The sequence below is a fragment of the Nanorana parkeri genome, unplaced genomic scaffold (assembly GCF_000935625.1).
Source record: "Nanorana parkeri isolate BGI_ZX_2015 unplaced genomic scaffold, ASM93562v1 scaffold1044, whole genome shotgun sequence".
Classification (NCBI taxonomy): Eukaryota; Metazoa; Chordata; class Amphibia; order Anura; family Dicroglossidae; genus Nanorana; species Nanorana parkeri.
This window is the reverse complement of record NW_017307312.1, coordinates 89,768-116,303: the sequence shown is the minus strand read 5'-3', so window position 1 is coordinate 116,303 and position 26,536 is coordinate 89,768. Positions and strand designations below refer to the sequence as shown.

At 41.5% G+C, this 26,536-nt stretch overlaps 1 protein-coding gene across 1 annotated transcript in view; it reads right to left on the bottom strand.

Moving 5' to 3' along the window:
- Positions 1 to 26,536, bottom strand: part of CTTNBP2NL (CTTNBP2 N-terminal like) — a 91,751-nt gene that overhangs the window by 8,009 nt on the left and 57,206 nt on the right. The window contains exon 3 of the mRNA XM_018567414.1: positions 1,964 to 2,194. Within this exon, the coding sequence (XP_018422916.1) occupies positions 1,964 to 2,194 (231 nt within the window). The remainder of the gene's footprint in view (positions 1 to 1,963; positions 2,195 to 26,536) is intronic.

The following is a 26,536-nucleotide window of genomic DNA, read 5'->3' as shown; positions in this document are numbered from 1 at the left end:
ATATATATACATATACATACACACACATACATATATACACACATATGAACATACACACATATATACATACACACACACACACACCAGCCATAACATTCTGAACACCTGCCTAATATTGAGTAGGCCCCTTTTTGCCAGCAAAAAGCCCTGACCCGTCGAGCCATGGACTCCACTTGACCTCTGACGGTATGCTGTATCTGGCACCAAGCCAACACTAGCAGATCCTTGAAGTCCTGTAAGTTGCGAGGTAGAGCCTCCATGGATCGGACTTGTTTTTTCATCACATCCCACAGATGATCAATTGGATTAAGATCTGTAGAATTTGGGGGCCAATTTAACACCTCAAACCATTCTTGAACCTTTTTTGCAGTGTGGCAGGGCGCATTATCCTGCTGAAAGAGGCCACAGCATCATCATTTTGTCGGATCATCAGCGTCTTTTAAACTGTCGCATCCCTGATATCTAGTGCCTATATAGCAACATATTTGTTATCCTAGTGTATGGGCCATTTGTAAATGCCTACATAGGGAGAATTGTCTCTAAACTGCCCCTCTCTATAAACCGTCTCTAAACGGTCGCAAGCTTGCAGAGAACCTCCTGTCTGACAGCTGAATAGCCCTGAAGGGCTTAGCTGACTTGAGGGAATGAAGCAGAGTTATATTTGCGATACTTTAAGAAGTGCTCAGCAGGACTTCTAGGATGTGCGACAGTTTGGAGGGATTTTAATGTCGCAAATGATTAATGCAATTACTGTGAAGTTCAGAAATTATGCGAATTGTCAAAAAACCCGTGCAATGAGTCGCAAACATGAATATGTTGCAAGAGCACTGCAAAAACAGAGATAAAACTTTGTGGTTAGTTAGTATGACCACTTCCCGGCCGGCTGTTGTAAAAAAACGGCTGGTCGGGAGCTTCTTGGATCTAACAGGCCACGTATAGACGGCCTGCTAGCCCCGCCCACTCGGGCGCACGCGAGCGGGAAAGACACAACATTTAAAAACAGGCAGCGATGCCTGTTAACATACAAACGTTCTTCCGGCTATAGAGCCGGTGCATCGCTTGTATAAGTTGCCGGCCCGTGCCCCCCCCTCATTGTCACACTGGTCCCGGGCTCCGCTGTCCCGGACCAGCATAGTGCCTCTCTCCGGTGTCAGAATGCGGAAGTGATGTATATTACATCACTTTCGCATTCTCGTGTCACTCTCCAGCTTCAGACGCTGGAGAGAAGTTGATAAAGCAGGTCTCTGCTTCATCAGGGCGTCCTAGGTGACATTAGGAGTCTTGGAGACCCCTGATGTCTCCATAAAGAGGACCTGTCACTTCTTTTGCTATCACATAAGGGGGTTTCTAAATGTCAGTCAAAGTACCGCAGCGCCGAATACTGAAAAATGGCCTGGCCAGGAAGGGGGTCTAAACACCTGGTCTTCAAGCGGTTAAACACACAATGGGGGGAATTTATAAACGTGTTTGTGACAAAAATTTTTGTTGCAGACACCTTTCTTTTGGAACCAGCATTACCTTTTCAAGCAATTTGAGCTACAGCAGCTCTTTTATTGGATCAGACTACACAGGACAGCCTTCGCTCCCCACGTGCATCAATGAGCCTTAAGCGGCCATGACCCTGGTGCCGGTGTGTGTGTTTTAAAAATAAGATTTCCGTTTTTGGATTACCACACAGGTAACATCTAACAATGCCAGATAGGTGAGATGATAAAATGCCTAAGATACCTACTGACTGACAAAGCTTCCAAACATGGACTGTCAGATTCTGAATCAGTGACAGGGGGAAATTCTGGTTTCAAACCATTTAATTCTGTGGGTTAGGCAAGCATAATACTCATACATATGTACTTCAGTTTTTCTTTGTAATATTGACAAACATGCATACTGTCCTGAGATGCTGAACGTCTCTAAGCTTTGTCAGGGTTACTCAAACAGAAAACATCACATATTAAACATTCACCTTTCTATGCCTGCTCTCAGCAGCACTCAGTTGGGCCAACATCCTCTCTTGCATGATCTTGCATTGCTTCATGACCTCCTTCAAAATAAACATGGGGTTGGAACACACAGGGGGCCTCTGTCCATGGTTGTCCTCCTTGAGAGTCTCATAATCCCTTTGCAATGCCAGCAAGGGATCACTGATATTGTATTTGCCATAACGCTCTTCAATGAATCTGTCTTTATGCTGTGCCTGGAAAAAAAATGTTAGGCAATATATGTGATTCCATATGAAATGTATACCATGATATATAGAACAGTCTGTCATTTTAAATAAAAATTTAGAATAGGTTTAACAGTAATTGATACTTGATCCTAATAAAAGCAGGTGGTATTGCTAAATCAGTAATGAACCACAACATTTGATTTATACGCGTTTACCTTGGTCCTCAAATCTAAAGGCTAGAAAGTGTGTGATCCCTAATAGATGCTTTATTAAATACTCCTAACATGAACCATTCCATTCCTCTTTTCCTATCTAACAGTACCTGTAGGGGAGATTGTAAGCTCTGTTGTACTGCCCTTCTTGCATGCCGCAGCCCTCTGGCAAAACCCCCAACTGTCCCTAATTTGGAAAAAAATTCCTCTTTCTTCCTCCGCTGCCCCTCTTTTTGTCTGTTGTATGCACCACTATTAGTTCTACTACACTATTTCATACAGTCTTGAAATCATTACACTTCTTCTATAAAAAAAAGTGGTGGGTTTAACCAATCAAAGGATCTTTCAAAGGTGAAAGCATGTGGAAAGGCATGGTTTACTTAAACTACACTAGAAAAATTACAGGTGGAATTAGACTGGATGGTTTGGCATTACAGGTTCATTCCTCCCTAATATGCATTGAAGGGGGCCATATGTAAACATTTCAAATAAATGATTTGCCTACAACCATGAGTCAAATTCCAATGACCCATTAAAATGTAAAAGCATCCTCTAGGACAGGGCTCAAAATTTCAGGTCCTGAGCTACTAGCCAGGCCTTAAAAGTTACTCGCCACCAGTTGCCCTGCCTGAACCCACTCCATCCTATTCTACTTGTGCACAGATATACCGAGTGTACCTGGGAACAAACGCATCATACTCTTGCTGGACCAATACCGGCCATTGCACAAACACACACACGACACAACACAACACGCGCAGCAGAACACGTAGGGCATTACACGCAGCACAACACGCAGGGCATTACACGCAGCACAACACGCAGGGCATTACAGGCAGCACAACATGCAGGGCATTACACGCAGGGCATACATGCAGCATTACACGCAGGGCATACACGCAGCATTACACACAGGGCTTACATGCAGGGCATACACACAGCATTACACACAGGGCTTACATGCAGGGCATACACGCAGGGCATTACACACATGGCATACACGCAGAATTACACGCAGCATTACATGTAGGGCTTACACGCAGGGCATACTAGCAGCATTACACGCAGGGCATACACACAGCATTACACGCAGCATTACATGAAGGGCATACACGCAGCATTACATGAAGGGCATACACGCAGCATTACACGCAGGGCATACACGCAGCATTACACGCAGGGCATACTAGCAGCATTACACGCAGGGCATACTAGCAACATTACATGCAGGGCATTACAAGCAGCATTACACACAGGGCATACTAGCAACATTACACGCAGGGCATTACAAGCAGCATTACACGCAGGGCATTACAAGCAGCATTACACGCAGGGCATTACAAGCAGCATTACACGCAGGGCATTATGTAAAAGCATCCTCTAGGACAGGGCTCAAAATTTCAGGTCCTGAGCTACTAGCCAGGCCTTAAAAGTTACTCGCCACCAGTTGCCCTGCCTGAACCCACTCCATCCTATTCTACTTGTGCACAGATATACCGAGTGTACCTGGGAACAAACGCATCATACTCTTGCTGGACCAATACCGGCCATTGCACAAACACACACACGACACAACACAACACGCGCAGCAGAACACGTAGGGCATTACACGCAGCACAACACGCAGGGCATTACACGCAGCACAACACGCAGGGCATTACAGGCAGCACAACATGCAGGGCATTACACGCAGGGCATACATGCAGCATTACACGCAGGGCATACACGCAGCATTACACACAGGGCTTACATGCAGGGCATACACACAGCATTACACACAGGGCTTACATGCAGGGCATACACGCAGGGCATTACACACATGGCATACACGCAGAATTACACGCAGCATTACATGTAGGGCTTACACGCAGGGCATACTAGCAGCATTACACGCAGGGCATACACACAGCATTACACGCAGCATTACATGAAGGGCATACACGCAGCATTACATGAAGGGCATACACGCAGCATTACACGCAGGGCATACACGCAGCATTACACGCAGGGCATACTAGCAGCATTACACGCAGGGCATACTAGCAACATTACATGCAGGGCATTACAAGCAGCATTACACACAGGGCATACTAGCAACATTACACGCAGGGCATTACAAGCAGCATTACACGCAGGGCATTACAAGCAGCATTACACGCAGGGCATTAAAGGCAGCATTACACGCAGGGCATTAAAGGCAGCATTACACTCAGGGCATTACAAGCAGCATTACAAGCAGGGCATTACAAGCAGCATTACACGCAGGGCATTACAAGCAGGGCATTACACAAACACATTTGCTCATATTAATCAATACATTTGTGTGTCCAAACTGTATAGATCCTGTGGCACAGCAGGGGTTAATCACTGCTCTAACTTCTGCAGAGTTTACTCACAGTTACACAGAAAGCTCAGGTTTCAGAGCCACGGCCGGCCGGGTTGCCCGGGGAACACTGACGCTGACACTCTCTGGGAAAGAAAACTTGCACTGAGCATGTGCAATGCAAAACAGCCAGGACTTCCCCTAGGCAGCTCCGTGCTCTGAGGAGGAGCTGCTGATCGATCATCTATGGCTGGACAAGCAGCTGCCTCTGTCCATGACAGTGCCAGAGTGACTCGATAGCTTAATTTCCACTCGCCCCCACGCAATTTTCACTCGCAATTTGCGAGGGGGCGAGTGGAAATTTTGAGCCCTGCTCTAGGACAAATAGAAAGTCAATTTTACAGAAGGATGATGAGGACTCCAAGAGGCCTAACAACGTCTGAAGTGTGCAAGGCCACCTCCTTAGGATGTAGACATGCCAGACAAAGAGATAGAGGTACAATCTCTTTGCTAGGAGACATCTGGCTGAGGTTATTGCTATTGCTAGTCAGCAAAGAAATTTCTCTAATATTCTCAAAGGGCAGTTTTTGTATTACAGAAATAATCCAATTAAGATCCCACAAAATCAGAGGGGGATAACCCTAGAGAACAACATGAGTCACACCATGTATAAAGGTGCAAACTAGGGAAAAACTTGCCAAAGGACTTTGAAATAAAATGGGTAAAGCTGAAACCTGGCCATAGATTGTACTCTTGCCAGATGCTGACCACCTTGCTGCAAAAAAATAAAGAATTGTATTTTCAGAAAATGACCATAATGTGAGCCCTCAATGCAATCTGAGGGCTCACATTATGATTTTCATTGTGCAATTATAGATCTTTCATGAAGTGGACTTACGAGCTTTTAACATGGTAGGAATCACATACACCTATATACATCTCTGGTCGATCTGTCAGACGGCAGGGAGCATCTGCTAGAAGATGAAACATATGGGCCTACCAAGTGCTTGAGGACAGTCTGGAGCCACATGTATCATCAGAATCCTTTCCAACTTGATCCTGTGAAGTAGTCTGGGTAGAAGACATACTGGTTGGTTAGTAGATTAGACTTGAATCCGTAGTATGGCACTACCAGGGTATCCATTGCCACAGAGAGTGGATTTCATGTCTTCGCAACAAACTTCTCTAATTTGGCAAGGTGGCGAGAAGCTAGAAGGTCTACATGTGGGGTTCCCAACCTAGTGCATACTGACCAATGAGAAACACTTCTTAGCACTGCTAGATAAGGTTTTGGTTATAATAAAAAAATTTGTATCAAGACAAGTAGATTGTCATGAGGGACAAGTAGATTGCGCCCCCGCTTTAGTCCTTGGACAAGTAGTTTTGTTTTTCCACACCCCTTATATTAGACGTAAAACATGCTGCTACAACTTAGTGTATTTCCAATTTTGCAGTCAAATTTAAGAAAACCCTGTGTGTTCCCATTTAGGTAGCATTACAAAAAAATACGAAAAACATATTTTAACCCTTAAGAAGCTAATCAACCCTAAATGTCTAATTACATCACATGCAGTATAATAATTTTCCAGAGTAAATGTCTATACCAAAATAATTTAACAATGTCTCTAGACCATGCCTTGTGACATCAATTACCAAGGACACAAGTTTCACTTTTCCCCTTCCTTAAGGCTGGATTCACACCTGGGCGCGTTTTTTCCGCTCGTTTTTTCGTTCAGTGAAACGCGCGTTCGACGTTTGTTTTTATACCTCCCTGGCGGTATGATTTTTTTTTTCCTTTTATTTTCTTTTTTTCTGTTTTTTTTTTAACTTTCAAATTTCCCACCGGCTCCGCCCCCCCTTCGACACGGCCGCTCGCAAGGGACGGAACCCGGAAAACGGCAGCGGCCACAATACACAGCGGGGATCGCGGACAAGGTAAGTCCTACGCTGTATTCCCGAGTGTGGCTCGGGGTTACCGCTTTGTTAACCCCGAGCCACACTCGGGAATACCAATGGATACGCCCCTAAAGAAGTTCCTGTACTTGTTTGGGCGTAGGGCGTTTTTCAGCTAATTTCTACACGCTGAAATACGCCCAGGTGGGAACCATGCCCATAGGCAATTATGGGATTTCCCTTGCTGAGCCTTTTTTAGCACTTTGATCAGCGCTGAAAAATGCCCAGGTGTGAACCAGCACTTAACCCCTTCGTGACGGGAGACGTACACTGTACGTCCAGCCACAAAGGGACCAAATGACTTGAATATGAGCCTGAAAAAACACACACCATGTGCTCATGGTTCATAGAACCACTGTATTTCTCTGACTCCTCTGTAGCCAAGCACATTGGATCATAGGAGGGAGTTACACAGAAGCACAAAGAGCTGAAGCCTTGTCTAGAAGGACTCTGAAAAATAATTTGGACATAGGTAAGTGCAGCTCATTATAGTTTGCTCTTAGCAAAACTCTAGCCAAAATTTTTTTGTCTTTGATAGGGTAGTTAAGAGTTAAAACCTCTGCATGTTTTCTATCTCTCTCTGTGTCCTCATTGCGGAGACTTAGAGACAGTACTTTCTGTCCCAGTGACAGAACAAGAAATTGTATTAAAATACCTTTGACAGTCGTCACTGGGACAGGTGTCTTAATTTTTTTCACTCACCTCCTGTTCTGGTGACTGCTGCCAATGGTGGGATTACCACTCACTTTCAGTGTTGTCATCTAGACAGAACGTGAGATATCCCCAGGAGAGACACAGAAAGCAATCACACTTTCTATTTCTACCTAGAACAACAATTTAATATAATACTGCACATTTTAGCAGAATCACTCATTAAAATGGAAGGGTACTTTTATTCAAACAAAACACAGGGCTGCATTAGGCAGTCTTCCAACTGCTTGGCCTATATGAGGCCAGTGCGCTAACATCTTTTAGGTCTCTTGATAGTGTGACAAAAGGTTGGAAGTGTGTTCTGAGAATGCAAAGAAGGGGTGGTGTCTGTATCAGGTTGGTTATTATTCACAATGAGCCAATGTGACATGCAATCCTACCTCATCCTTCCATCAGACCATCCTTTGCCACTGGCAGGAGGGCTAGGGGATGCAAACATTGTGCCACTCTAGCACAGTCCAAGAGCTAGATGAAAGAATTCTACTATGATCTTGTACTTATTGCAGCTCTCCAAAAAAAGGCTGGGGTGAAGGGGTTCCAAGATTCCCATCTTAAAATAAATATTATACTTATAAATAGGTACATTTGGGATTATAATTGTTTTAGCTAGTGATCTGACATAAGTGGTGCACAAACCAGTCTTCACTAATGTCCAAGATTCACAACAGTTTTCATCTGCCTCTTAGGTCACCCACCAGAAGTATCTGGTCCTTAGCGTGACCATCCAGCAGTGAGAGATTTGTAAGATAAGGCTATATGTCAAATGTCCAATTAAAAAAAAAAAAATCAATGAAGAACCTGAGAAAATATTTGCAGGTGGTAACAAAATAGGTAAAGAATGACTGGATATTGTAGTGCAACTAGAGAAAAGATGATGGCAACAATCCAGCAAGTGTTTGCTTAATCTTTTATTGTGATAAAATAAAAGCACCCCAATTTAGCACAATACAAGATTAAAGTCGTACTAAATTCTCAAACCATTTTTCAATAATGAATCCAGATCAAACAAATATACATTGCCCAGCAAAGTATTTATTTAAGTTTTTGCTCAAACACTTACAATCATTGTTTCTGAACAGCTGGCTCCAACTATTTAACCTCTGCTTTCCTGAACTCTCTATTGAGTACAAGATCACAAAGAACAGAGCAGTCTCCAGCAGGAGAAGGATCAAGAGTGTGTCTTACCTTGCTGTGCCTGTATTTTTGTGGAGAGACACACAGTTTACTAGCACACACAAGGGTGGCTCCAAAGAACACTGCGAGGAAAGAAGCCACCCTAAGGGCCTGTTCACATGATATCAGGTCCTGATCAGGTGCGGATCTGCAGACTGATGTAGTGCATTTTTGCCACGTTTTTGATGCGTTCAAGTAAAAAAAAAAAAAAAACTGGAGTGGGGCTGTTAGTATGTTAGCTGCAGTGCAGTGCGTTTTGGACGCGTTTGCGTTTCCTGACCTGACAAAATGTGACATGCAGTATTTTTTCTGTCGTAAGCTGAACGGACTGCGCACTTGAGAACTGTAGCCCATAAAACACATAGGGATACATTGGGATGCATTTTGAGTGCAGCAGCGTACGGAGCCGGTCAGCACACAAAACGGAGGTCGTGTGAACAGGCCCTAAAACAGGATATCAGGGCCAGTGCTCAGGGAACCAGCTGATCCTGAAGAAAACAAACTTTTTTAACTCAACTCTTATCAAAGAGCAGCATCCATTGTAGGTGATTTAATCAGCTTTTGAAATGGCTCTTGAAAAACCTTTTGACTTTAATATCTTTTAACCCCTTCATGACTGACGACGTACAGTGTACGTCGCCAGCGTCGGTGCTGTTTAAACAGACTCCCGGCAGAGTCTGTTTAAACTTGTAAAGCCGACTGTCGGCTTTACAACATAAGCGATTCTGGCGACTTACCTGTCGGTAGATCGCTTCTGTGTCCCGTAGAAGGGGCCGCAGTAATAGCAGTCAAAGTAAAGTAAAAAAAAAAAAGAAAAAAAACGTTTTTTAAATTAAAATAAAATAAATCTAATAATAATAAAAACACATTTTTTAAAGTCCCCTGCCCCCGTGAGCATGCGCATCGCCACGTAAACACGCGTCGGGTGCGCCTACGTATGAAAACGACGAATGCGCTACACATGTTGGGCATGGCCGCGCACGCAGGAGTGAGAGCAATAATTCTAGGGCCAGTATTTTGGTGTATCTCTAAATTTAAACCTTTGGGGGGGCATTTTAAAGCGTCTTCTATGGACTTTTTGGGGTACTGCAGTTTTTCGCCGTTTCACGGACGCACGCAATTTGTAACCTGGGCATGTTGGGTATCGTTTTACTCGTTGTAACCTCATCTTTTATATTTCATTTTTAAAAATGGGTATTTTGTTGTGTTTTGGGGCATTTAATTACATTTTTCACTAAATGTTGGGGTTTAATAAGGAGTTGCGCTAATATTGCGCAACATAAAAATTTGCAACTACCACCATTTTATTCTATAGGGTCTTGGCATTCAGAAAATATATAATGTTTTGGGGTTTTAAGTCATTTTCAGGCCTAAAATGTGGAATATAACATGGGTGCAAAAAATGAAAAAAAGGTCTCAGTCCTGAAGGGGCTAAAGGCAACATATGCCTGATTGTTCTCATCATCTATTTTCTAGCTGCATTAAAATATGCAGCCATTGTTTACCTATTTTGCTGCAAATTTGACAGTATATACCATCCTAGCTGACTAGTAAGTGATTACCTTACCTTACCTTACCTCACAGAGATTATTGGAATTTTAGGATTAAAACAGTTTAATATACAGTGGCACATAAAGTTATTCTGAAAATACAAAGTCATGATGTGAACATAGGAGCTCTTGCTATGGAGATATGTATTGGGTAAAGTCTGCAAAAGCGCATATAAAGCTCACTTTGTTTAAAAGCAACTACACACATTAAGCTGTGCTTGATTGCTGGCAAATCAAATTATATGCTATTTGATATAATCTCTTCTGGGACTTTGTGACCAGATAACCCTATTAGAATTCACAGTACTGCATATCTGGCCTAGAGACGGCTAAATGTCACCTAAAAAGAAACTACTTTTTTTTTTTTTTTAGCTTTAGATAGAGTGGATGTGTTACAATTTGTTGCAGATTTTTATTTTTGTCTGTGACCCCACTGGAGAGATTATATCCTTAGCTTCCCTGTCCCTTTGACAACTGCAAATGAAATGGGGAGGTTTCTTTTTACATGATAAAAGTTTTACTTAGCAATATCCAAGAAAATAAAAACAAATATACAAAACGGAGAAGAGGAGGAAAGGTGTTAAGGGGAAGAGGGAGGAAAAACAGAGAAAAAGGAAAACAGGAGAGAGAAAGACAGAGTCCCAAAAAGGGTCTAATGCGAGGACAATTGCACCAAATATGCAGCAAAGAGCCTTCCATAGCTAAGCAAAGCCAACAATATGGCATCATAGAGGAGAAAACCCTGGAAAGTCAGTAGGCATTTGTATCAGCATGTTAAGATTTTATAAGCTTTTTCTTGTGCTGCCAGAGCCCTAGTTATTCACCATATGGAAGGCTTTGTCCACATCGCCTTGGGAAAAGGTCACAGAGAGATCCGATTTTCAAGCCCTAACGAAGTAGGGCCGGTAAACCGAATAGTGTTTAAGCAAGAAACTATAAAGGGCAGAGACTGGCTGAGGAATATTTTCCTTCCAGTGGCACAGGTCTTCAAACTCCGTTCCTTGATCCAAGTGAGGACACTTAGATCGAACAGAGAGATAAAAAAGTCTCTGAACTGAAAGTATGAAAGCCAACGGCTGCGCAAAGGACTATGAGAATTCCTCAACTTCGATAAAGGTTTCAATGCATCTCCTTGTAAGGCCAGGTGTAAAAGAGAGGGTTTGTCTGCAGTCCACTCCAAAAAAGAAGGCACATGCATCCCCCCAGGAAAAAAGTCAGGATTCCCCTCAATAGGGGACATGTGTCTGACATAGGACATTGTGCTATTGAGGAATATTTTTTAATGAACGTTTTGGTGCCAAGAGTTCAGTTTTAAATTCGCCAATCAGATTATTTAGGAAATTGAAGGTTTTGAGGTATTTTGTATATAGGAGGGTAAGGAGGAAGTGAGAAGGCAAAATGGCTTAGGGAATGGAGGGGCAAGAACACATCTTGCCATGTGTACCCTGCAAAAGCCATTAGAAGCATCAACTAAACCACACATAATCCATGAAAGATTATGTATGGCTGACAAAGGTATTGATTAAAGTATATCTAAACTCAAGAACTAAAATGTTATATACGGAGCATACCCGTCCTTAAATGCGTTGGCTGCATTATTTTTCAGTCTAACTACAGTTAATCCAAGTACAGAAAAACAGCTGTAGATCTTGCCAGAAATCCAATATCCTTGTAACGTCCTGTGTATTGAACTGAAATTTCAAACAATGCTAGAAGCTTTCCCAGCTATCTTCTGTGAACTACAAAAACCCTCGTGGTAATGGAGAGGACAGGGTGTTTGTAGTTCAAATCAGGAGATCATCAGCCTAGGGTGGCAATGGTCCTCCTGCACAGATAAAAGTACAGTGAGTGAGTGTTGTTTACCTATGATGGGAAGTGCATTACAGAACAGGATCATCAGATGAAAAGAAAAATAATAAAAAGCCTGAAAAAATAAAACGCATGCAACCACGTTCCAAAACAATTAATCCCCTCACAGCCACTTCCTCATGTGTCACTTCTCCCTCCCTTTTAGATTGTAAGCCCTCAGGGGCAGGGCCCTCCTTACCATCTTGTCTTGAATTGTATTGTGATTGTAATGTCTTCCTTATATTGTAAAGCACTGCGCAAACTGTTGGCGCTATATAAATCCTGTATAATAATAATAATAACCACGACAACGAAGGAGTGCTAAGCTGTAATATATTACATTTTTGTGTTTCTTATATCAAACTGAATATAATTTCACATGTGACAACTTGGTAACCATTGTGCAATGTTTGAGTACAGCCCCAGATAAACATTTTGTCCTGGTCACGTGATTGGCTCGCTGCTGATCCCAGAGGTTTTTCATATTACTGCAACAGTGGGCCTGATCAAATGATTTGAGCAGCCAGACCATCTGCTGTAGCAACCAAAGTACAGTAGGTAAGGACTGGAATGCATGTGTCAGCTTTGACAGATCAGCAGCAGGTACATTTCAACAATGGAGTTAGCTAAAATCATTGCAATGTATAAAACTAAGATACAACCAAGATGAAGATGATTGTTTTTTCTCTCCTTAGGCAAAATGTATGCACATGTACAATACATACATCGTATGGAATTGGGGGTCATAAAACATTTCTAGAAAAAAGTGTAGAAGATCTATGGACCTAAAGGGGGGGACAAAATGATCTAGGCTAGGAGAAGACATTGCTAAGCAAAGCTGAGATCTACTAGGTTGGAGTATTCAGATTGGCAAAGATGGACATCAGTCAGTTGGTGGTGTCTCCCAAAGGTGAAGTATTAGAAGTATCAATATATACCCTGCTTTCACCCAATTTTTTTTTTCTTTTCTTCTCTGTGATTTTCAGACCCTCAAACTTTTCTACTTTCAGCCCTATTGAGATTTCTCTATTTTTTCTATCTGATGCTTAAAAGAAAGAAGTTGAGACTACACTGGAGCACCAGTCCAGAAATAGGAATCCTACAAGTCCTTAATTGTACTAAATCTTATACACTATAAGGCCATACTAAAGACATACTGCTTTTTTTTCAAAGAGATAATATTCTGGCATATTCATAAAGCCCAGCAGTGTGCTTTCTGCTCCTCTAGCTTTGGGACACTAAGCAAGTCATTAATGGGTGGGATGGCAAGTGCAGACATAAGAGCCAAGTTATGACCTGTCAAAGTCATGTGATTAAGCTCTCCTCCTACCATGGACCGTTCTCTGAGGTGTTACGCAGATACAACTTTAGAACACTACGAACACCACACCACACTCTGCATTTTATGATGTGCAGTGAAAAGTAAGCACTGTGGTGTTCTTTCAATAGCTGTATTAACGCTCTGTTCTAAAGTGACACTAAACTCAGGTGTTAAATCTTAAAAATACAATTATGTACCCTAACTATTGACAAAATTGTATCTTAATTGTGTATCACTCAGCTGTAGATCCTCAAATACTGTAATCTCTGAATTCATGCTGACACTGTCCTTCCTAATGGAGGGTGGCTACTTTTTTTCAACATGGTCCCTGTGTGCGTTATGAGGTAGCCACCGCTCCAAGATCACTCCTATGATGGACTATAATCTCAATACAAATTAGTACACTAAAACGCAAGAGTGTAGTGCATCACAGGAGCGGGTTTGGAGCAGTGGCTACATTACAACACACACGGGGACCATGGCAAACAAAAGTAGCCACACTCCAGAAGGAAGGACAGTGTCAGCACCAATGCAGAGATGATTTGAGGATCTACAGTTGAGTGATAGGCTGGGCTGATGCTAAGGCTGGGTTCACACCTAGGCGTATCGAATATGTGCGTTTCGTGTTGCATGTTTTTACCGCGGTTTGCGGCAAAAAAACCGCACAACATACTCGCGTTTCCGAGGGCTACTTGGCTGTAACCCAAAGGAGACGCGCAACAAAAACGCCCCAAAGAAGCTCCTGTACTTCTTTTGGCGTAGGACGTTTTGTAGCGCTTTCATACGGCCTGTAATACGCCCAGGTGTGAACTATACCCATAGGAAATAATGGGATTTCGGTGTTTGAGCGTTTTTAGAGCGTAGGAACGCGCTACAAATGCCCAGATGTGAACCGGGCCTAATAGTTAGGGTACTTGAATGCATTTTTGAGATTCAACTTCTGAGTTTAGTTTCACTTTAATTGTCCCCGTGTCATGTTATACCTAATTTGTATGCACCTGGGGGGGTCCTACCCTTTTGTACATAGTAAAAACAATAAAACAATGACCTAGAAAGCACAATGCAAATATTTCCTTTAACAGATTTCTAAATAATTCAATAACCCGTTAGTAGGTACTACAATTCATTAACTGGTATTGACTTTATATACTAAGGGAATTGAAAGCCCATACAATTCTTGCAAATAAGGCAACAAAAACTTCACCCAAATATTTTTTTTCTGCTTCACAAAGGCCATGCCTTGTTCAATTACATTTTAACACACCCTTATCTTCTGCATTATGCAAGCAATGCTTTATTACTTAAAGGTAGCCGCCCTTCTCAAATGCTTCACGCAGACCTTTGGATCCTATATTCTGCTGTATTAGTGGGTGTGTCACATTATTTTACATACTGTTGCCTTATAAACTCGGCTTCACTGCATAGTTTCAGATTCCAGTAATTGTTTAACCATAAAATATCTTTGTACCTCCCATTACTGGTATAAACAGAATATTTTTTTTTAAACCACACAGTTCATACAAAACAATTATGCTATTAAAGAGGAGCTTTTATTTTTGTCACCAACTAAAAATGTCCTTTTTGAATTTGAATATATTTGCATGTCAGAGATGCTACTAGAATTGTCCAGGTTGGGTAACAGCTTTTTCTTTTCATGTAAATGTCCCATATTGTGAGGCAAAAGCTCTATAAAAGCTCACAGCTATACAAAGGCTGAAGAGGAATATGTCCTAAAACATAGAGCGTCCCAATCACCTGCCTTAAGCTCAGCCAACCTATCCCCCTACAGTTTAAATAACAAATGTGGAGATGACTTTACTTGTTACATACTCATACTTCCTTCGGGTCAGTGACACAGACTGCCAGGTAACCTGCATTTTCAGCAAACAAATACTCTTTAAAGCAGCCTGTTTAGACCAGGAGTAGGCAATCTCCAACCCTCCTGCTGTGGTGCAAGTACAAAACACATTAGACATTGCAAGACTGACAGCTACAGGCGTGACACCCAGGAGGAAGATGGGATTTGCTATTGCACCACAGCTGGAGGGCCAACGTTTGCCTCATCCTGATTTAGACCAGAAAAACCAGGATGACTTCTACATGTTACAATCTGATCATACAATCTTTGTACAATCAACTTTAGATTTACCAAAACTATGTAATATAGGGACCTACTTAATTTATCCTATCAATTTGCATCCAATAACAGAGGCCTTTGCATTACATAGTTGTCGGTAGATCTAAGAAATTGCACAGTCAGACTGTAATGTGTGTGGTGAGCTTTAAAGGACAACTATGGGCTTTTCCCCATAGTTCTCCGAAGGGTAACGGTAGGACACAAACTAGTGTCCTCCCGTTACCCAAAGCTCAGTATATCGCGAGCTGCAGCTTGTGGTATACTGAGACGCCGCAGCTAAAAAAGGATCCCGACAATTATGTCAAAATCCGCACAGCTTCATGAGTGACAGCTGACTCTGCCTATCTAGAGGCAGGGGAGGGGGGAAACCAGGGGAGGGGGGAAACCAGTCACGGCTCACCTGCGGGGATAGATCGTGAGAAGCGCCGGTATGTGTTCGCTCACTTCCCGATCTACTGAGCCAACTTGTGACAGTTTTACAGGTCGGCTCAGATTATGAGGCTGAGTGAAAAGCACTCACCTCATAGTTCTTCTTTAAAGCTCAAATTAAATGATTACATCAAAAGATGATGATGACATTTGCACAGCCCCCTTAGGATGTCAAAATAAGCAATCCAAAGAAAATACTGTGCAGAGGTTTCATAGCTAGAAAAGTTGACGGAAATCCCTTCAAATGTGAAAGATCAATTGGATGGAAACACAGATTTGAAAAGGCAAACAGACAGCTCACAAAAAATAGGCTGCCTTTCATATTTGTGTGCAATGAACGCAGCCAAACCAAAAAGCCAAACTGATGGAGCACCATTTCCAGTGATGCCTTAGCTGTCAGTCAGGCTGCCCCATTCCTCCACTATCAGCTTTGTCCTCTTCTACCGGACCACACAAGACAGATTCCCTCACTGTGCTACTTTATTTGTAAATAAAATGGAGAGGCGATAGCACAGTACACCCGTCCTCCATGCTCTCTACTCCTCCATCAGCATCTAATCCATTCCCTGTGGTCCCTGCTGCGACAGACTGATACTGATTTCCCTACTCAGTTAGGCAATGATGTGCCAGTGTTTTGGGCAGCTAAGTTGAATATGCAATAATCATAATTGAACCCGAGTTAGGGTTCCCAGCTTGCCTGACCCTGGGCAGGATGTCCTGGTGGCTAAGGGAACTTTCCTAGTCACCATGATGACATGCAAATCATGACATTTTGGAGATGTCACTTAGATTTTGGGTTGCAATGTGGTATTTGTCTTGCACACTGCCTGTCTTTTCATTTCTGTTAGATGGTGGCCCATGCAGTACGCTCTCTGTCACCTCAGCCTGCTGTACAGATGCCAAGTTCAGTTTGGCACAAGCAGCTCTACGAGTCAGTGGAAAACTCTAAATAGCCTAGCTGACTAAAACCATAAGAAAAAAAACGAAACAGAGGCAATTACTGTCCACACTTCCACAATCACAATGTGACTGACTGCACTAAACACAGTTAGCACTATCTCTGCTTTGGTGCAGTCTTCAGTAAGTTGGTTCTTCTTCATAGCTGACAGTAGAACACAAAAGTAACAACCATACACAAACACAATGAGGGGAATTTATCAAAGCTGGAGCAGACAAAATCTGGAGCAGTTGCTCAGGACAACCAATCAGCATTTCTCTTCAGTTTGTTCAGGTAAGATTTGAAAATGAAAAAGAAAAGCTGGCTGCAGTGCAAATCTGCTCCAAATTTTGTCTGCTCCAGTTTTGATAAATTCCCCCCATTGTGCTTAAGTTGATAACAAAAAACAATTACAATTTCTCGTGTCTTTATTGAACACACCCATTAAACAGTCACAGTGCTGGAGGAAAACATAAGTAAACCCATAGACCAATTATTTTAACAAAAGCTAATTGAAGTTAGTAGCTTGCACATCTGGAGTCCAATTAGGAATTTGTGCAAGTCCAATTGGCTTTTGTTATAATATTGGAGGTGTAGTTTAGAGCTACTTTGATTGATAAGGAGACTCAAACATTTAAAGTTCACTGTTCATAAGAAGAATCCACTTATGTGAACCATGCCTCACAAAAAGAAGCTCTCTGAAGACATACAATAAGAGTAGTTGATTTGCATAAGGCTGGAAAGGGATACAAAGCAGTCCCAGTGTTTAGGCATCCATCAGTTGATAGACAAATTGTCTATAAATGGAGACAGTTTAGCACGGTGGCTACTCTTCCTAGAAGTGGGTGCCCAGCCAAGATGACTCCAATGGCACAACGTAGAATCCTCTATGAAGTAAAGCCTCATAAACCCACGAGTAACAACTAAAGGCTTAAAGACATTACTGGGATTGGTAAATATCCCTGTTCATGAGTCTACCATACGTAAATCGGTGAACAGGCAGGGTTTCCATGGCAGAACACCATAGAGGAAGCCGCTGCTCCCCCCCAAAAAATTGCATCGTAAAAGAGCACCTTGGCAAACTGCAACGCTACTGGAAAAATGTTTTGTGGACTGATGAAACAAAAGTTGAATTGTTCGGGTAGAACACTCGGCACTATGTATGGCGCAAAAAGAGCACCGCTTATGAACATCAAAACATCATCCCAACGGTGAAGGGAACATCATGATTTGGGCTTACTTTACTGCCTTAGGGCCTGGACCACTTGCCATTATCAAGGGAAAAATAAATTCCTAGGTTTACCAAAAGTATCCTACAGGATAATGTTAGGGTGGCTGTCCGCCAGCTGATGCTTAATAGAAGTTGGGTGATGCAGCAGGACAATGACCCTAAACAGCAAAGTAAACCCACCGCAGATTGGTTTCAGGAAAAAAAAATGCGCTTTTTGGAGTGGCCCAGTCAGAGCCCCGACCTTAACCCCATAGAGATGCTGTGTAATGACCTCAAAAGAGCCATTTACACCAAACATCCTACAAATGTGTCCGAGTTGAAGCAGTTTTGTAAAGAGGAGTGGTCAAAAATTCCTTCTGAACGTTGTGGTGGTCTGATCCAGAGCTACTGAAAGCGCTTGCTTGAAGTCTTTGCTGCTGAAGGAGATTCAACCAGATTTTATATACTTTTTAATCAGATACATTCCATTTTGTCAGTAAGGGGTTGATGAAAAATGAAAACAACCCCGCCCTTCCTTCTGCATTGTTGCATTCTTATTTCATTCAGATAATTATCAAGAAGACTGGCTGCACCACATTCTATAGACGCTCCACCTTTGTCACTGTAGGGTTCATTAACCGGATGAAATGAATCTTGTCATTCGATCCTTACTACCCAGTTTACCTGCAGCCATAATAAATATTCTGCTTTGTCTTCAGACTATTATGACTTCAGGTATACCGGGTTATGGGAAATCCACACAACAGGGAACAGAATCATTTTCACTATGCTTTACATATTTGTATTCCATGTCAGAGAACATTTGCAGCCCTGTTCTGCAGAGGAAACAGATTTAAACGACAGATTAACAAAGTGGATTACGGGGATTAGTATTTATTTGGGAACAGATGCCTGAAAAAAAAGTGTGTGAAGGTGTATGCAGAGTAAATAGCATAAATAAAATAAAAAAAACCATGTTGTGGATGTTAACCTTTTACATGGCTTGGTTCCAGTGGTGCACACATCAAGCAACTAATATTCTATGGAGTAAGAGCTTCTTTGCGTGATCATCTCCGTCTTAATAAAATTATAATATGGGGACATATTTACATGGAAACTTTTGCAATGACAAAAATGTAGCCTGCTGCTGTTGACCCATTTGTTGTTAAAGCATTTTCAAAAGAATCTCAGTAATGGCAACCTATATACTTTTTTAGGTCTAGTTCACAGGGACCTCTGCTTGTATGAAGATCCTTGTGCTCAACAAGCTTTTATACAACATTTGCACAATTTCAGGCAGCTTCAAACAGCATTCTTGTGCCCTTTAAAGTGCCCCTCAGCTCTAGCTTGTGGAATGATAAAACACAAAGGCAGTGCTTACTTTCAGTTTTTTTTTTAAAAAAAAAAAAAAAAAAATCTGCTAGCAGGCTTAAGACTGTCACAAAGGCCAGCAAACCTCGCAGGGGACAGACCGCAATGTGCCTAAACACATTTAGATTGCCTAAACATTGAAAACATGTCTTATTTGCATCATTAAATGTATTAGAACTCTTCTAGTATTGTCACACAGTCATTTGTATCCCCATTATAGGTATTTGTTGTAAATTATTTAAAATATGACATTTGTAGTGGGGTTGGAACTATGTGTGATTGAGTACCATAGCAAAAGCAATAAGAGGGCCCACTAGCTTCATACTCTCCATTTCAAAGTCAATTTCTGTAGTGATACAGAGCACTATTTGTTCTCCATAGCAAACATCTAAAGGTTCTTATGTTATATATGCAATCATTTTATCTAATTCTATTTGTCAAATGCCTATATGGATCACTAGGGAGCCAGAAAACTATGGGCCCCCTATGATCCTTGGCCTCACAGCAACCATGCAGTCTGTTGGGTCTTGCCACGTCCTCGATTTTTAGTGAAGTCTGTGGCATAAGCCCTCATGGAGTACACTACCTTTTAAATATATCACAACATATTTAGTGGACAAATTCCTGGGTTTTTTAAAGGATAACTACAGCTTAATAAAATACGAACTTATGCTTTCTGCCCTGCTCTTCCCCCATCCTAAATGAAACCATCCTGCCCTGCCCCTTATGTAAACTTACCTTTATCCCACAGTTGAAGAATGCTGCAATGTTTTCATTCTATGCTAAATTCATCTTTGAACTGCCCACATCAGCTTAGTTGATATCTATACATCATAGGGCATCTCCTAAAGAGGTAAATGCTTGGAAGCCAGTCCCATAGACTTGTTGAAGAAGTCAAATGCAATTAAGATTTCACCTTAGGAAGTATGCATTGCAGCTGGCTGTGGGAGCAGGATATACAGTAGGTAAAAACAGACATCTACGTTTAGGCACCTGAGGACCCACATTGTGGGGCCCCATCTGTACTTGTACATTGGGGTGCCATGCTAATTAAACTGCACCACAATGCACAAGATAGCCGTGCCTTATGGAAGAACGCAAGTTTTACTGCAACGCAGTAAAGGGGCGTAAATGTCAGCTTACTGAAGTCAGAATCTAGAGACACTTTGGAACTGTATCCTACTATTTATACTCATAATTTCTAATAATAAAGTAAAAAAGTACCAAAATGCTAAATAAATAAAAGTTGCAATGCATTTTAGTCTTCTTGGAAGTCTAACATTTCTTCCAATATCTATACTGCCATCTGTAACACATTTTCTAATAAAGATCATTTCTATCCCTGATTCTCCTGATTTGATCAGTACAATAATAATGAACCCAGGGACATCCTTAATAAACAAACAGCTACTTCATCAAAACTGTGTGCATGTTTAAATGCTAAACATTTGTCTGAAGCACACAATCTTTTGTTTTTGTTAAACATCATGCAAAACATCATTGTGGCAATTTGGTGTCAGTTTCTCTAATGAAGAAATCAGACCACATTGCATATTATTATCCTTCTTGCCCTGTGGGTATAAGTGGAGTTTTCCTGTGCTGATACCAATGTTTTTGTATCATGGGAACTGGCAAGCCTTCTGAGGTCATGGGACTACAGATGAGTTCCAGATGGAGCCTGTTGTTTTAATAAATATCTAATGTCTCTTCACTCCCACATACAGGCCTATGTTTAATAAACTGTTTCAGTAGCTGCATTCACTCCTTCCAAGACTTCTGCTAGAACGGTTAAATGGAGCATTTTGTTAGGAACTAATATTCAAAGATTCAAAACATTAAAAGCGGCGGGAAAAAGAAACACCTTAGGGGCCATTTAAACGAGCCACTGCGCTACATCACACAGAAGCTGGTATGTGGTGCCCGGCAGGGTGCGGTTAGGCCAATCCCAGCACATAACGCAGTTTACTTTTTTCATAACGTGAAATTTCTTAAGTTCTTCGAGCACAGCCTGTTGTGAGGTGGTTATGCCGTGTCACATCCTACTGCGCTGAAAAAAAGTGCTGCATGCAGTACTTTGTTTCAGATCACACCACTGCATTCCACCACAATGTGGTGGTGTGAACTGTATCCATCCATGACAAGGCAAACTGCCTCGTCTTGTGTTGGGGCTGCACTGGAAAAAGCCCCAATGCATCTGTTGTGAATCTACCATCTAAGCCGGAGTTTGTTACAGCCCCATTCTGGTCTTTCTGTTAATATAAAATGGACTCATTACACTCATCAGTTCGAAACTACACATATTGAGACACATTTCCTTCTATATAGTGGCTTCACCGCCTTGCGGGGTCTCTCTGGAGCTACATGTACGTGCATGCTCCCGACAAGAGTCACAAGAGAAGGGATGATGGCGATGCTTTGGAGGGATTGCCTCTCTTACATCCTGCTGTAGCCATTGGACAGGAAGTGAAGGGAAATCTCCCAAGTGTGACACAGAGGGCAAACAAACAAGCTGGCATGTTTTATAACCCTCCCTTACTTTATTTAAAGCAAAACAAAAAAGTTGTGGCTTCAGTTCTACTTTAATCTCACAGCTCATTGACTCAGACACTGATGGAATAAGACTAAAACTAAAAATGGATGCCATGAGAGTGTAATATATACTAGTAGTCTTCTGAACACAACAATAAAAGCTCATCAGAAATTATATCTTGGCATTCCTTTAGGGACATGTGCTGTAAAGTTGCTTTTGTTCCATAAATAAGAACAGGGAAGGAAACAACCACAGGTCCTGGAAATGGGAGCTGCCCGTACTCCTGTATTATCTTAAAATGACAGGAAACCACTGCAAAGAAAAGAAGCTACATAGGACTTTCATAAGCTGTGGGAAAAGTTAAACAAAGGCTGTTCTTCACTACAGTAAGTTCAATGCAGCTTAGGCCTCATTCACTGGCAGTGTCAAACCTGCATTTAGAGCACATATCTAATTAATTTTCAATGGTATCATTCAGGCTTTGCATTTACCTGTATTCAGTGTAGCTGTGCTTCGAACAAATAGAATTCTGTGTGTTCGGGATCCCATTAGAAACTCTAAATGCTGCTAAATGCATGTATACATGTCTAAAAGCAGGGAAAAAAGTGATCTGGGATGAGGCGCATAAGTCTTTATAGGAGGGGCATGGGTCACATTATTTATAAAGAACATTGCTGGTGGTGAGGATGCCCTGCATTACTACAAGGAGAGGAACTTGATGGGTTATTTCTTCTTTAAGAGTTTCACAGATAGGACACGTCACTAAAAATGTAAAGCCTACTTGATAGAGAACTCTGACTCACAAGTTAAAGTCATACACATTTCCTGCTGTCTACCCATCTCCTGGGAGAGGCAGACTGTCAAATAACAGTATCATCCAAGATAGAAGCTGTGATCAACATCACATCCTGTCCATAATCATTCAGGGCTGCCTCCAAAATGTAAAATATTACAGGCTGCAGAGATTTAAACCTGGCACAGAAAAAAAAAGTGCTAAAATGACAACCAGCAGCAAAAACATCCACACACTGACAGCGTAAGATATATAACTATCTTTGATATCATTTTTTGTTAAGGCAAATAAAAATGGGGCATGTGTTTTATCAGCCAGTGTCGTACTAGAAGGAGTTTTTACATACTTTATGACCCAGAGTTCAAATGGTATCTCACTGTATCTATACAAGCATGTGTTTTTATCTGTACTTAACTGAACAGTGAAATGCCACATTCCTTTTTTCTTTAATGACATCTTTCATAAATATAGATCAGTTAATGAAATAGAAGAGGTAGTGTTTACTGGGTCATAGTTATCTGAAGTTCTGCTCCACTCACACATTATTGTAAAAGGCAAAATCACTTATTAAAATCAATCTGTGGCCTGTGACCGCAAGCCAGGAAACAATGAGACTATGCCAAAAATCAGAAAGTACACCAGCCATGTGGGGCTACCATTCCTGGCCTCCTTTTGTGCTAGTTGTCTCTGGCTGTGACCAGCATTAATGATTTGGAATCACAGAATTGAATTAAGCAAATGACAGCTTGACAAAAGCCAGAATTCATTACGAATATATTTGTTCCAAACCAGTGACTTAGAAAGTATTAAACCAAAGCATCTGCATGATAGTCAAGCAACCAGCATTTTCAGGAGGAGGGCAGCAATGGCAGCCTGATTTTTTACTAAAATCCAATTTTAAATTAGCTAATTTAGGAAACCATGTTTATTTTTTTTTTTGTAGCCTGGTGAAGGGGGAGGGTTTTGAGTCCCCGAAATGCATTGGCTGTTCTGTGTTGTTGTTTGTGAACCAATTCACTGGCGTTTTTGTACAACAAAAATCTGAAGATGATAACTGCACATGCTCAAACGAAAATCTGTCCTTTCGATTGACGGAAATCGGCCAATTAGTGGTGGTGACGACTGTTAATTGTGAACTTCATTGATCTGTGCATGATGGGCTGTTTGAACGAAAATTGAACGAGCGTTAGATGTCTGGACAAAAAAAAGTTGTACAATGGTTGTAAGGTGTATGGCCACTTTAACGGAGCACTAGCTCTGTGTCTTTATTAGATTAGAAGGAATGAAAGCCTAGTTACACAGCAGTGACTTTGCAGCCTTTTAATTTTAAATGTACGGGTTTACAGCGTAAAATACACCTGTATTTGCAGTGCCCAGGATCCCCAGCTGCTGAGTTTTTGTGCACATAAGATTCTATGGACACCATTCGCTGCCTGTGCATAAGAGCAATTACCAGCATTTGCTTGTGCATGGGCGTAAGTCCCCGAAAGAGGAGGTTTGGGAACTTACACCCTTTATTCGTGGTATTTGCCTTTACAGAGCTACAGTGAGCTGTCCTGGCATTACATTTTTACTAAGCATTTCATCCACACATAATAAAACTGCTATATAGAATGGAACTTTCTGTTTCTTTGAAAGCTACTATATACTTCCCATTTACTCAATATATTAACAAGTAGCACGTTTAATTTCTAGATCCAGTGGTCAGAACATCTTTAAACTTAGGTCAGCACAACTTGTGTTTAGTTACATGTTTTCTCCATCCAAATATGACATCATTCGAGCTTAAAGTGCTGTTGTGAGAAGGTTATAGTTAACTGACTTATTAATGTGTTCAACCTTTAAATTTATATCAGAGTGAACTAATTAATGCCATTAATATGCATACGAGATAGGAAATTGGCAAGATGAACAAGGCTGCGTGATACAGATCCCAACGGCATAGAACTAATGGAAGTTTTGATAGCTGCTGGGCACAGAGAAAATGAGCCTAATCATACAGTATTTGGAATGGGCTGTGGGCCAGAGCTGTGTGAATGGCTTTCTTTGCTTGCAAATGTCATTGCAGCTAGTATAAGAGATGCCTTTATGATACTAGGCATAGAAAACAGGAAGGGAACCGGGGAGAAAGGGGCCGGAGAGAGTGGAATCAAAAACCTATATTATAAAATACAGATAGCAGTGGTGAGCTCTTGTTTAAACACTTTACCAGCAGTGGAATAAACATAAAATAAAAATACAATTGCACACGCACGCACCTCAACTTTCTAATAGCTTTTTTTTTTTTAGAATACAAAAATTGACAGACTACTGTATGTCTCCATTCCACTACCTCTAGGGCACGGCACTGAACTACTCAAAAGGTTAATATCAAGAAGAAAAGCAGTCAACTTAAATTATTTATACGCGCCTATCAAGTTATACAACAAAGGGAATCGTAAGCACTACTCTGGGATTTTTCTCTTGCTTCTGACACATCTCGGTTTCTTTTATCTGGGTTTACAAAGCTCAACTAGCCTACTTCAGATCATGCTATGTTATTTCAGTGAAAAAGAGGTTAAGAGGTATAGACATTCTAAAATACAGATTTATTTAATTTTTGTTTGATCAGTAGTTGCTCATTTACATCACGTATATCCTATTGCATCTGAACTTTCATGGATATTAACCTTTTATTAATTTATTTAGCACAGTGCCTTGGGTGTATTGGTATAGTGTCTAATACACATTTAGGAAAAAAGGCATTATTACATTTAGTCATAATTACATTTCTACAAGTCGGCAAATGAGCATACTAAAGCTGGGTATACACTGGCAGACTGGAAAATTCTAATTTACATACACTGTCATGCTGTATGACCTAACAGTGCTTGCTTTTTAGATCACCGAGATGCCTTTCAACTTTAGCATTTTCTAGATCAGTGGTCCTCAACCTGTGTAACCTCATGACCCACTGCAATGGAACGCACGGCAGTGTAGGCTGCTGAGCTGTGGCAGAGCTCCATCCATATGTGCTTTGCTTGCACAGCTCCCAATTGCACCTGTAGAGGTGCCGGGAGCCAGAATGTGATGTCCCTCCGGTCCAGGCACCTCTACAGGACATGTGGGGGAGCTATAAGCAATGCATGTATGGATGGAGCTCCCTCGCGGCCATACCCCCAGCCCATCTCAAGTCGAAACTCGGCTCCGGGCAGCATCTTTTGAATGGCTGCTCTGTGTAAGAACGGACAGTGCTGCGCTAGGGGGAGGCCGAAGAACCTCTCACCTAGAAAAGTGGAAGGCATGTGGCGACCCACTGAACACGGGGCCATGACCCACTTTTGGGTCACAACCCATCAGTTGAGAACCAAGGTTCTAGATTATGCTGTAATCTGAAAAATTTAATAATAACTTAATGCAGCAGTTCAACAATGTAACATTATGCTGTAATCTGAAAAACGTAATAACTTAATGCAGAAGTTCAACAATGTAACAGTGAGAACAGCATTTTGTCATTACACTGGGTCTTGTGAATAGGCACCCACATGATTATGGGGTGTGACAACCTGGCTTTAATACTGTAATACATAGGATTGATATAATTGCAATTAATTATGGCAGTTTGTGAACACAAATCCATTCTTTTCTTTCGTACATCCTTCAAATGCTGTAAGGGGCAACCAAGATGTCTGAGAAGTGTAAATGGCCAATATGATTTACAAAGACTGGCACAAGGTGACTTTAAAAGTTGCTTACTGCAACCAAACAAGTTTTAATTTTAAAATTTCGAAAGAAGACACACTCTGAAGATGACATACTCTGGACAACTTCTAATGTTTTCCTCTAGTTTACTTTGTAGTAGACTTTGTAAATAAGCTACTAGGTTTCATTC